Source organism: Microtus pennsylvanicus, chromosome 19 (assembly GCF_037038515.1).
Source record: "Microtus pennsylvanicus isolate mMicPen1 chromosome 19, mMicPen1.hap1, whole genome shotgun sequence".
NCBI classification, from domain to species: Eukaryota; Metazoa; Chordata; class Mammalia; order Rodentia; family Cricetidae; genus Microtus; species Microtus pennsylvanicus.
Genome location: NC_134597.1, coordinates 23,791,229 through 23,803,421, shown reverse-complemented (window position 1 = coordinate 23,803,421; position 12,193 = coordinate 23,791,229). Strand labels below are relative to the sequence as shown.

Sequence of the window (12,193 nt, the reverse complement as noted above, 5' to 3'; positions counted from 1 at the left end):
TTCTTTCTTTCTTTCTTTCTTTCTTTCTTTCTTTCTTTCTTTCTTTCTTTCTTTCTTTCTTTTATGGTAGGGAATGTACCTAGGGCTTTGGGCATGCTAAATGAGCCCTCTACCACTGGTCTACGTCCCTTGCTTTGTGGAGATTTTTCTAGAGCAGGGTTGGCAGTTTCTATAGAAAACTTCACTGTAGCATAGACATGCCCATTTGTGTTGTTTACCTTTAGCTACATAGTGCCACGGCGGCAGAAGTCTACTAGACATAGTTTGTTTTGTTTGTTTTGGTTGAAACAGGGTTTCTCTGCTGCGTTGGAGTCTGTCCTGGAACTAGCTCTTGTAGACTTGTAGACCAGGCTGGCTTAGAACTCACAGAGATCCGCCTACCAAGTGTTGGGATTAAAGGCATGCACCACCACTGCCCGGTTTGACAATCCCTTTTTTATATGTAACATAGGCCTTTTCAACCTTGCCATAAATGTCAGTTTCCTTCAGACATTCTTGTTGTGAATTATTAAAGTATTATAACACTTTAACATCATCTTTGGTTCTTGGTTCTTACCCAGTAGGTGTCAGTAGCAACCCACCCTGTTGGGGTGACCAGAAATATTTCCATATACTCCTAGGTTCGTTCCGTGGGGAACCACAAAATCTCAGGTTGTGAGGCTTGGCAAACCATCCACGTAGGCAGTCATTGTAAAAATAGATCACAGTAAGAACAATGGAATAGTTTTTGTTCCTTGGGTGTTCCCTTCGGGGACAGGAGTGTTTATATGCAGGGTAGTTGGAGTGGGAAGAGGAATGGAGGCACTTGGGTCTGAAGTTCCCTGTTGACAGGCTGAGGCCCTGCCAATAGAAACCACATCATCTCTGAAGTTGGGGAAGTGCAGACTGTGCTTCTTCCTTTATAAAGCACTAGGTAACTGGGCTTTTGTTTTGCTATGTACAGACACCATGTGGGTATGCTAGTAAGACAAGGGTTAATGTTACCAGTGGGTTGCTTATCTGTCTAGCTATCTATGGTTATATAGGCTATATGGTTGTATAGGTTTCTGCCCTTTTTTTCCCCTTCTCTCCTCCCCTCTCCTTGGAGACAGGGTTTTTCTGTGTGACAGTCCTGGCTGTCCTAGAACTTGCTCTGTAGACCAGGCTGGTCTCATGGCTGCAAGGGGGTGAACTAGCCAGGGAATGCAGGAGAGAGCTCACCCTGGCGGCAAAGATGGGAGAGCTGGAAGGCTGACCAACCCTGCAGCTACCTGGCCCAGAACCAGGGTTGTGTGTTAGCTCCTCCCAGTATTCACCCCATCTGTGATCTGCTGGAGTGTGGAGGGAGGGGTGGGCCTGCAGACCCAGGGCTTACACAGGCCAGAAGAGTCCCTGTGAGTGCACAGACCGGAAGCCTCAAACCAAACCTATGGTGTTTTTGGGGGATGAATGCCTGGATGTAAAGATATGTATGGATAAAGGGTTTATTGTGTGACTCACTGTGTCATACTGCAGCTTCCATGATGAACCCTTCTCCTTTTTCCTTTTTTGAGTCTTAGATTTTATTTTGTTTTACTTTAGGGGGTCTGATTTGAGAGGACAGGATCAGTGGGATCGAGAAGCATGGTGTGAAAGGCACAAGGAATAAAAAAAAATTAAAAAGACTGCTTAATGCTCTTGTAGAGAACTTAACTATGGTATATCCAATAACCCCTTATCTTTATGGGCACCTGCACGAACGTGATGCACATAAATTAATGCAGCTTAAAGCACATACACATACTATATGTATTTTCCATCACTATACTAACAAGGAAAAAATAAAATTTTTAAGTGACCATTCTTGACTACTGAACTCCAGTTCATTAGGTAAAATTGCATGTTCCTAGGAATGAACTGTTTCTGTTGGTTTTTTTTTTTCCTCAGATCTTACCAATATATTTGAGTCCTTCCTGCCCCAGTTGTTGGCCTATCCTAACCCCATAGATCCTCTCAATGGTGATGCTGCAGCCATGTACCTCCACCGACCAGAAGAATACAAGCAAAAAATTAAAGGTAAGGTGGCCGTCTAAGGCATGCACCTTTAATCCCAGACACACTGGGATTGGAGTTGGATTAAAAGGAAAATGAGGACCTGTAAAACTTGATCCTCTTCAGTGTGTTCTGCGACTGCCCTGCACGCACAGCCCCTGGCTGGCCTCTTCACCTTGGTCTGTGTTTGAGAACTTGCCTGGTAAGGTGTAGGCGCAGGAAGCAGTACACAGTGTAAGAAAAGCTGAGGTATGGCAGCGTGCCTGCTCCTCCTGCGCAGACGACGGCACTGGAGCCCTCGTGTTAGGTGCTGATGCGCTCATCTGCACAGGACGCAGAGCACCCGAATCACCAGTGCGTCCAGAATGCACCTGCCAGCAACGCAGTAAAAGTACGTTAGGGGAGCTTGGATGCATAGGTTTAAATTCCCCATTAGTTGTACAAGGCTTATGTCACAGGGATACTGGGGGCCGTGTGTTAAATATGTTTCTCATCCTCCCCAGGCCCCTCTGGAGTATTACTGAGTTTTTACTTAAAGCAGAAATGACCTGTAATTCATTTTTCTCGAGTACTTAAAAATTTTAAGAAGAAAAATGCAGTTTCAGCCACATAGAATTTTGTTAGGAAACTGCTAAAATTTTGACACTACAGGCACTGTCTGCATGGGTATTATAATAAAGAAGTACTTCTGTATTCTTTTACTCATTATGCCTCAGCAATATAGTATTACCCTAACTGTAGTGCGGGTCTGCTCTGATCCTAGTTACAAAAGGAACCAGACCTATGTTCATCTTAGGGTAGTAGCTACCCCTCTCTCAGGGACCAACCCTCACTTCCTGTGGTGTCCATGTTGAAGGTCAGTTTGCCATTCTTGGTAGTCTGAGATTGTTGTGTCTCTTAGACCCGAGCTCAGCCCTGCTTCTACTGTACTTTTGTGTACTGCCTTGCCTTATTTCTCAAATAAATATTTATTTGCTGCCTTCACCACTGGAGTTGCCTCTTAGGATCTGGCTCCATGTGTCATTTTCAGCTTTTATCGTTGCTTTCCCTTCTACCAAAGCTGTGGCCTGACTTCTTCCGTGTCTTCCTGGGCTTCACTACAGCTTTGGCGCTTTCTTTTTTTCTGAACCATGTCTTATTCCATTCCCTGAGTGTGACCATCCCCTTATGACCAACTTACGCTTAGACCCCCAGACTCCATGTCTCTCCTGAGTTGCTTATTCATGGCTCCAGGTAGCCCTCCAGGTAGGTGTGTCTAGGCCTGACCCTTCTCCCAGGATGTCTTTGAACTCTACGGTGGCCGTCACAGCTCGGTGTATTTGCATTACAGAAAAGTCCATAACTTTTCTCCTAGGTTTTAACCTTTAGATTCAGCTGATGGCATTTGAGAATGTAGGTGTAGGGGCCTGAAGAGAAAATGCTGGCTCAACAGCTAAGAACATGAATGACTCTTCCAAAGTGTCATCGTCACTGTTCTGATGCTGTGAAGAGACATCGTGTCTAAAGCAGTGTATAAAGGAAGAATTAATTGGATACTTGCTTACAGTTTGAGAAGATTAATTCATTACCATCATGGTGGGGAGTGTGGCAGACAGCAGGCAGGCATGGTGCTGGGGCTGTAGCTAAGAACTCACATTTAAACTATAATTTGGAGACAGAGAGAGCAAAACTGGGCCCAGCATGGGCTTTTTTTAAAAATATTTATTTATTTATTATGTATACAATATTCTGTCTGTGTGTGTGTCTGCAGGCCAGAAGAGGGCACCAAACCTCATTACAGATGGTTGTGAGCCACCATGTGGTTGCTGGGAATTGAACTCATGACCTTTGAAAGAGCAGGCAATGCTCTTAACCACTGAGCCATCTCTCTAGCCCCCCCAGCATGGGCTTTTGAAACCTCAGAGCCCACCCCAAGTGACAACACCTTCTAGTCCTGCCCAGTTTCATTAACTGGAGACCAAGAATCCAAATAAAGGAGGCAATGGGGGACATTCTGACTCAACCCACCACACAGAGGGTCCGAGTTGGACTCTGAGCACCTATGTCCAATAGATCACAACTGCCTAGAACTTTTGCTCCAAGGATCCACTGTCTCTAGCTTCCTCGGGTACACCACTCCCCAGGTACAGCAGGCATGCCTATATCCACATGATTAAAAATAAAAATAAATCTTTGAAAAAATGCAGGTGTAAAAAGGTTGAAGGCTAAGCAGTCTGTGGGAGTGGGTGCCCTTGGCATTATCTAAAGATAGGTCACTTTCCTGCTCAAAACCTTTGCTAGTAAATCAGGCACAGTAGTGCATGTCTTAATCCCTGCACTCAGGAGGCACAGGCAGGCGATCTCTTGAGTTGGAGAATAACCAGTGCTGCAGAGAGACCGTGTCTCAAAAGAAGAAAGAAAAAAGAAACAAAAGCCACCTTTGCTAATGCGACAGGAGAGTTTGGTCCTTACATCACTGCCTGGATAGAATGAGCTGGGCGACAGGAGGCTCCGTGTAGCTGACTGACCTCCATGCGAATGTAGGCTGCGCCCACAAAGCCTTCGTTGAGCAGCACCAGCCTGCGGGGGGCTTCAGTGCTGAGCACCTTCCCTTCCTCCTGTGAGGTCTGGTCGGATGAGTCTCAGGTACTGACGTGTGCTCACTCCTCTGTCAGTAGAGCAGTGGTTCTCACCTGCCTGCTGCTGGACCCTTGAGTCCAGGTGCTCATGTGTGCTGACCCCCAGCTATAAATTATTTTCTTTCTACTTCATAACTTCGTTACTGTTAGGAATTGTAATGTGAGTGTCTACTATGCAGGATCTCTGGTGTTCAACCCCGTGGGAGCAGTGACAAGCTGAGAACTGCTATAGGGAAGCAGACTTTCTTGATGTCCGTGCACTCAACCAAGACCCTACGTTCTGCCTCATTTTCTTCTGAGTTTTGGTCTTGTGGTCTTTTTCTTTCCTTTAAGGCCAGCTGAGGGGTATAGTTGATAGAGTACTTGCCTAGCATATACAACACCAGCACTGCAGAAGCTAGATGTGGTGGCGTGTGCCTGGGGGTTTGAGTCAAGAGGTCCTAAGTTCAAGGTTGGCCTTAGATATCTACATATCTGATGCTTGTGGTAGCTAGGTTTTTGAAGCCAGCATGGACTACATGAGGCTCTGATTTAAAAAAATAAAAATAAAAAAGGCTAGGCAGTGGTGACACACCATTAATCTCAGCAGTTGGGGGGCCAAGGCAGTAGATCTCCAAGTTCAAGGCTAGCCTAGTCTACAGAGTGAGTTTCAGAGCAGTCAGGGCTACACAGAGAAACCCTGTCTTGAAAACCAAAAAAAAGAGAGAGAGAGAAGAAAGTTAATGTTCAGGTTTCATAGCCCAGCCACACAGTTTTGGTGACACTAAGACTTTAAATGAACTGTTCTGGCCATGCCATCCATGGTGGTACACGTCTTTAATCCCAGCGTTTGGGAGGCAGAGGCAGGTAGATCTCGGTGAGTTTGAGGCCAGCCTGATCTACAGTTTCAGGACTGGCTCTATAGCTACGGAGAAACCCTGTCTCAATAAACAAACAAAATGAATGGATGCAGAGCGTGGGGGTTTAAGTGGCTACAGCTGCCTCCTGTTTTATCCTCCCTGTCAGTAATGTGTTCTTAATTTCTCCACCTTCTGAAAAGCCTTGTCCTGGTCAAAGCTTCATAGGCACTTGTTTCTTTGAATATCTAAAAGATGGCGTGACAGATAGAACAGCTTCTAGGAAGGGTGAGTCAGAAACCAAATCCCTGAGCTGGAGCACTTGTGCCTCACAGCCCCCTGTAGCTCCAACTTTAGGGCCCGCACTGGCCTCTTCGAACACCTGCACCTGTGCTCATACATACATAAGTTGTTTTGTTTTTAACTCTAAAGAGTGCATTTTGTATTTGTTTTATTTTTCAAAACAAGGTTTCTCTGTGCAGCCTTTGCTGTCCTGGAACTCACTCTGTAGACCAGACTGTCCTCGATTTCAGAGAGATCTGTTTGCCTCTGCCACCAAGCGTTGAGACTGAAGGCGTACCACTACCACTTGACACCAAAAATATTAAGCCAGTCTTGTACATATCAAGTTCCAAAGCCAGCCTAGGCTGTACTAGCCTGTCTCACAGGGCACTCAGAAGGAGGGGAGGTAGAAGCGTACCTACCTCGGCCCCTGTGCTTCTTCAACACTCGCAGGCTCCTGTCTTCTGCCTTGATAGTGGCTCCTGCGGAGTGACCATATGTGTCCAGCTTGTGTCCTGATGGGATCCCACCAGCCACCCTTGCATATACATGTAGGCTGTTTACTCAGACAAGACAGGGTTTCTCTGTGTAACAGCCCTGGCTGTCCTGGAACTCACAGAGACCCGCCTGTCTCTGCCTCCAGAGTGCTGGGATTAAAGGGGTGCACCGCCACCACCCGGCTACAGTGTGTGCTTTTATATTTTTTTTAAAATATTTATTTATTTATTATGTATACAATATTCTGTCTGTGTGTATGCCTTCAGGCCAGAAGAGGGCACCAGACCCCATTACAGATGGTTGTGAGCCACCATGTGGTTGCTGGGAATTGAACTCAGGACCTTTAGAAGAACAGGCAATGCTCTTAACCTCTGAGCCATCTCTCCAGCCCCAGTCTGTGCTTTTAGGAACAATTTTATTCTTTTTCAGTCAACACATTTGGCCTGGGCTCTTGAAGTAGAAATCTTGAAGTGAATAATGCGTTGAAGAACCACCCGGCTACTCCTGAGCCTCCATAGGGCAGCTTGTTCCTGATGAGCAGACTGAAACCATTGTTACAAACCCAGCGGGCAGGACCCCTATAGTCTATACAGACCTGAGCCAGCTGTGATTCCACAGCTGCAGTCAGAGGAGGCTGGGAGTCACTAGTCCTGTTCTACCTGGGAAGAAGTCAAACGTGTGCTTGCCCGTTCCCCCCACGCATTAGTCACCTCTCCTTTGGAATCCCCGTGGCTTTTAGAGATGATGACAGCTTCTCCTGGTGCAGCAGGGACGTCTGTGCCTGTGGCCCTGAGCTCATGTGTTTCTTCTCCCCTGTGCAGAGTACATCCAGAAATACGCAACGGAGGAGGCCCTGAAGGAGCAGGAAGAGGGCACTGGCGACAGCTCGTCGGAGAGTTCTATGTCTGACTTTTCGGAAGATGAGGCCCAGGACATGGAGTTGTAGTAGAAAAGCATCTGCTTTTCAGAAAGACTTATTTCCTAACCATGAGAAGCAGACTATAATATTCATATTTAAACAAAGCAATTTTTTTTATTACTAAACAAGGTTTTTATGAATAATAGCATTGATATATATATATTATATATCACCCTTTAGATCTTGATTTCTTGGTCATTTCTCAACCTGAGGTGCATAGCATATCCCCACATTCCATTTCGGTAGCAATATGCAGTCCGAATGCATGCATTCATAAGTCCATTTGGCCAGGCCAGCCTGCGTGCTGCTCAGCTGTCGAGAATTGCCGCTCCGATAGGTAAATGTGAGGAAACTAACAGGAAGAGTCGCTTCTTTTTATGGATGGTTCCAAAGAATAAAACAGATGTACCAGTTGTTGGATGAAGACAGAACAGTGCTTTTCCAGGTGGAAGGGAAAGGCTGAGGAAGAGGCGAGCTCCGGAGCTTGTGAAGCTGGCCTCGCACAGCCAGCTGCTCCCGAGAGAGACCACAGTGGGCGACGGCAGGGTTGGATGAGAAGTGAGACTTAGAGCCTTTTTTTTTTTTTTGGACTCAAATTTAGGTGCATTTTTCTAGGTGGATTCCTGGCCCTCTGTGCAACCAGACCTGTACCCACATTGGTTTTGCTTTGAAGACCCTTTGGGGATGTTTTCTGAACCCAAATCTTTTTCTTGGTACAGCTCGTCAGCCAGAACTTTTTTTTTTTTTTTTTTTGAGAGAGAGAGAGAGAGAGAACAGGACTGGAGGAGAGAAGGGGAGGCTGGTCCCGTTGGAGACCACTGCCCTGGACTGAACTGCAAAAACTGGAAGCAGTTTTTGTTTGGTGTTTTTCTTTTCTTTTGTTCCTTTATATTTTTCTATTTGTGTGAATTGAACTTAGGCAGGTTACAGATTTAATTTTACCTACCAAGAGACAGTCTCCTCCCTGGACAAGGCGCTCAGTGGACCTTCAGGTGGAGGGAGACTGGCCTGGAGGCTCGAGGCCTGCGCCGTCCTGTGGTCTCTTGGTTCTCTCTCTGGCAGCTGCTCCTAGCAGCAGCCCAGTTGCCCACCACTTATGGCAGAGGGGAGTGTGGGTATGTAAGACCCAAAACATCCTAATTTTTTTTAAAGACATCCTAAATTTACAATGAGTAAGAATTGAACGTTGTTGTACCCACGGTGGCTTGAGGTGGGAGAACCACTTTCTTCTGTGACTGACTAGGGAGGGTGTGAGCTATGACAGGTTATAGGCAGGTTGCGAGGGAGGGAGGACACTTTGTCCCTCCGCGGGAACAGCAAGTCAGACAGCTGAAGCCTGACCTGCCACTGCAGCCTCTGCTCAGCTACCTGCCAGCCAGAGTGCCCAGCAGTTCCCATCGGACTCTGGAAGGGATTTGGAGAAAGTTTAGACGCTGGCTCTGTATTCTTTTTGCCGAAACCGGAACAGTAGAAGTAGCCAATCCTAAGAGCGTCTGAAGGCAGTGCGTGTCCGATGTGTTTAGTGTAGGAGTGCTGTATTCCACAAGGTTAAGTCGGTGAACTGGGGAGACACCTCTCCTTTTTAATTCAAAAAGCACAATCAGTCTTTCCTTTGAAAATCTATATGAAGTCCAACTTTTAGCATGATTATTTTCCTAAATAAAAAGACAAATAATCTACTTATTCTAAGTTAATTACGGGCATGAAGCAAAAGGTTTTCTTTGGGGAAAATGGAGTTCTGTGGGCTGTGGTCAGTTTACTGTACTGTTCTCTTGGGCACCCTGCCTGTTGGAAGGCGGCTTTAACTGTGTAACGCTGTGCTTACCTGGCGTGCTGTCTTCTGTTTGGGGGAAGGAGGGCCTCTGCAGGCACGTCCAGCTCGCTTCCCTGGAAGAGGGGCAGTTTGCTCATGCCATAACCTTACTGTAGGTGCTACTTAGGGTAGGCTTGAAGTGCTGGGTGGTGACTTTTGAGTTCAAACAATAAAAAATTGTATTTTTTCAATACTGTATAAAATAGTACTCTAATTACCTTTCCCAAAAAAAAGGGTCCTGATGATTGCTTTTGATCTTGTTGAAAAAAAAAATAGAAAACAAAAAATCCAACAAAGCCTGACAGAGTCAATTTTAGGGAATGGGCGTGAGCAGCTACTGCTCTGACTCTGACGAGAATCCACTCCCTCCCCTGCAGACAGAGCAGCACACAGCTGCCGGCGGGCGCAGAACGGCCATGCAGAGCCCAGGGCTCGAGGCCAGGGCAGAGGGTTCCCATCCAGGTGTTCATGACTGCCCCCACTCACTACCCTCAGCTTCCTGGCACCAGTCCTGGTTCCATGCTTGTTGCCGCTCTCTGGGCCTTGACTCTGTTGGGAAGTCGGCTTTGCAAGCTTTCTGACCCTTCCTTGCTTCTTGGTGAGGTAGGGCTAGATGACCATACCATACCCATGGGTGCAAAGGATCAGAAATGAAAGTCTGGCTGGGACTCTGAGGACTCCAGGTCCCCATAGTAAATGGATGCGCTCTGGAGTTTGCCTCCTTGTTACCAAAACCCCCCTCTAGTTGCCTGTGGATGTACCTCCTAATACCCAAGGGGGCATCGACCCCTTTGGAGGCTGAGCACTCCTTCCTTTGAGGGTTAGCAGTAAGTCGGGGCTGTTGCTGGCATTTGCCCGCCCTTTGTACCTACCGTTTTTGAAGTCCTACCTTATGGTTTACCAGTGGAAGCCATTCTTTGCCCCCATTCAGACGACTGGAGCTCTTGCCAAACGCTGACAAGCAAAGTGGCTGCTGCCTGGCAGCCCAAACCTGCCACGTTCCTGTGCCCCCTGGAAGCCCAGGGCTGGGGCCAGTGGGCCGTGTTGTGTGGTTGCCAACGTAGACCCTGGCAGTTGACATTTTGGTCAGTCTTCAACCAGCATCTCCTGTTGATGAGAGTCCTCAGAAGTTGCCACATCTCTCCAGCTCTCATGCTTTCGTCCACTTCAAGTGCTGTTCTGTTGCCAACCGGCTGATCTGGGCCCCCGAGGGGTCTATCTTCTGGGAGGAACTGTGCCCTGGAAGTTGGCCTTGACCTGATACTTGCATTTTCTAAGCCACCTTTTGGGGTGGCTAGGAATCATGACAGATCCCCTGCCAGTCTAGTCTCTGGGTCAGTTTTCCGAGAACTGGAATTGGCCTCTCTGTTTTAGTGACTGAGAAAAGTGAAGCCATTTACAAAAGTTAGCGGAGAGTTTTGCTTTGTTTTGCCCACTTCTAATTGGGTCAGAGCCTTGCTGAGTGAAAACCAACTCGTTTCTGATTGGGCACAAAGAACTGCTTTTCTTTTGGACTTCTGAATCCATGTTCACCTTCCTTTGGCCACTGAACACGTTGGCCAGCTCTTAGGGATTGGATGGAGTAAAGGCCCTCCAGGGTCATGGGAGTGCAGCTTTCCACTTGCCTGAGGAATGGCCCTGGCTCTTGGTTCAGCAGTTACTTGGCTGTGGGCATGGGAAGAAATGGCCTTCAATTACTGATTGTATTTGGTACACTTTGTGTGATACTTGAAGAGATAAAAGGGACTTACCAGCCCTTAATTGAAATCTAAGCTTTTTACCGCTTTCCTCTCCTTGCCCGGTCTCCTCCCTCCCACCTTCCTTGCATTGTGATGATCTAGTGGGCATGTCTGTCACCTGGACAAATGCCTCCTCTGACTATAACCTCTTAATAGTTGTGTATAATGAAAACTGTAAACTTTTTTAAATAAAATGTGTATATACCTTGGCAAATGGCTGAACTTGATCAATAGCTGCCCACACACCAATCAACAAGACAGAGGACAGAAGTTGGTAACCTCAGGCAGGAATAACCAAAGGCCCCTGCCCACAGACAGCTGGCTGAGGTTTGCACATCAGAGTCCTCCCTGCAAAAACATCTGCCAACCCTGTGCTGGAGGCTCTCGTTATCCTGTGTGTGCCTAAGCCGCCTGTGGACTGGTGAGGATGTGTGATCAGACGGTCAGTGTCCCCGTGTCCCCGAGTGCTGACCTCTGTGTGGGGAGCCGAACACTGCTCTAGCTAACCACCAGGTGGCAGTGCTGTCCAGTCTTCTGAGCCCCCTGAGCAAGGGTGTCTTCTCATCTGCTGTGATGTGATGTTTCCTGGGAATAGGGATACTGTGTGTAGGAGCACACTTCCATATCTGCCTATCAAATTTGGCACGGGTGGGGAGACACACCTAGAACAGTGTCTCTTGAATAAGGAAGGCCACCTTCCAGACACCCGTTCCTCCGGGTGCTCTGAAACAAACCACAACAGTTGAGCTGGTGGTCTTCAAAGTCCCAGAAGCCAGAGCTGTTGAGTTCTAGTCCACATCTCCAGTGACTTCTGACTCTAATGGACTCCGTACAAATTGAGCAATCCCATGGCACCAGTAACGAGGCTGCTGTGGGATCCTGTGTTTGGAAACCGAGACTTGAATACAGGCTTCTTTAGACCCAAGAGCATCACTCACACCCCAAGGCACTGCCCCTCTTCCAGGAAAGGGCTTGTGGGGTTTCTGAAGCATGTGGTTCTAGAAAGTTAGACTTAACTAACTTCTCCTTCCAGCAGACCCCAGGGGGTGAGTTGCTTAACATTGGATTTTTTTTTATTTTTTTGAGACAGGGTTTCTCTGTAGCTTTGGAGCCTGGCCTGGAACTTGCTCTTTAGCTCTTGTAGACCGGCTGGCCTCGAACTCACAGAGATCCACCTGCCTCTGCCTCCTGAGTGCTGGGAATAAAGGTGTGCGCCACCACTGACCGGTTTAACCTCGGATCTTGAGGTGTTCATCCCGCCAGAGAAGGAAGAGACAACTTAGGACCCGCACAACTGGAGCCACCAAATAGTCACCTTGATAAAGACAGTCCGTGTGGCTGAGGCCTGACCCCCAGAGCTATAACCACTCGGACAGAGCTATAACACTGGCTCTTTAGAGATGAAGTCACTCAGAGGAGTCTTCCCACTAGTTCAGGGCTGCTCGCCTGTCTGTGGTGATGGATATTTTTAAACACGG

The 12,193-nt window shown here is 47.4% G+C and overlaps 1 protein-coding gene across 4 annotated transcripts in view; it reads left to right on the top strand.

The window, feature by feature from the left end:
- The window catches only part of Ube2h (ubiquitin conjugating enzyme E2 H), an 83,167-nt gene extending 74,310 nt beyond the window's left edge, over window positions 1-8,857 (top strand). For 3 of the 4 annotated variants that reach the window (XM_075953756.1, XM_075953755.1, XM_075953754.1), the window contains 2 exons: window positions 1,906-2,034; window positions 7,066-7,338. In XM_075953756.1, coding sequence (XP_075809871.1) covers window positions 1,906-2,034; window positions 7,066-7,190 — 254 coding nt within the window. In that variant the 3' untranslated portion in view covers window positions 7,191-7,338. Of the gene's footprint in view, window positions 1-1,905; window positions 2,035-7,065 lie in introns of all 4 variants that reach the window. The other variant, XM_075953757.1, reaches the window with a different exon arrangement.
- The last annotated feature ends 3,336 nt before the right edge of the window (window positions 8,858-12,193 follow it).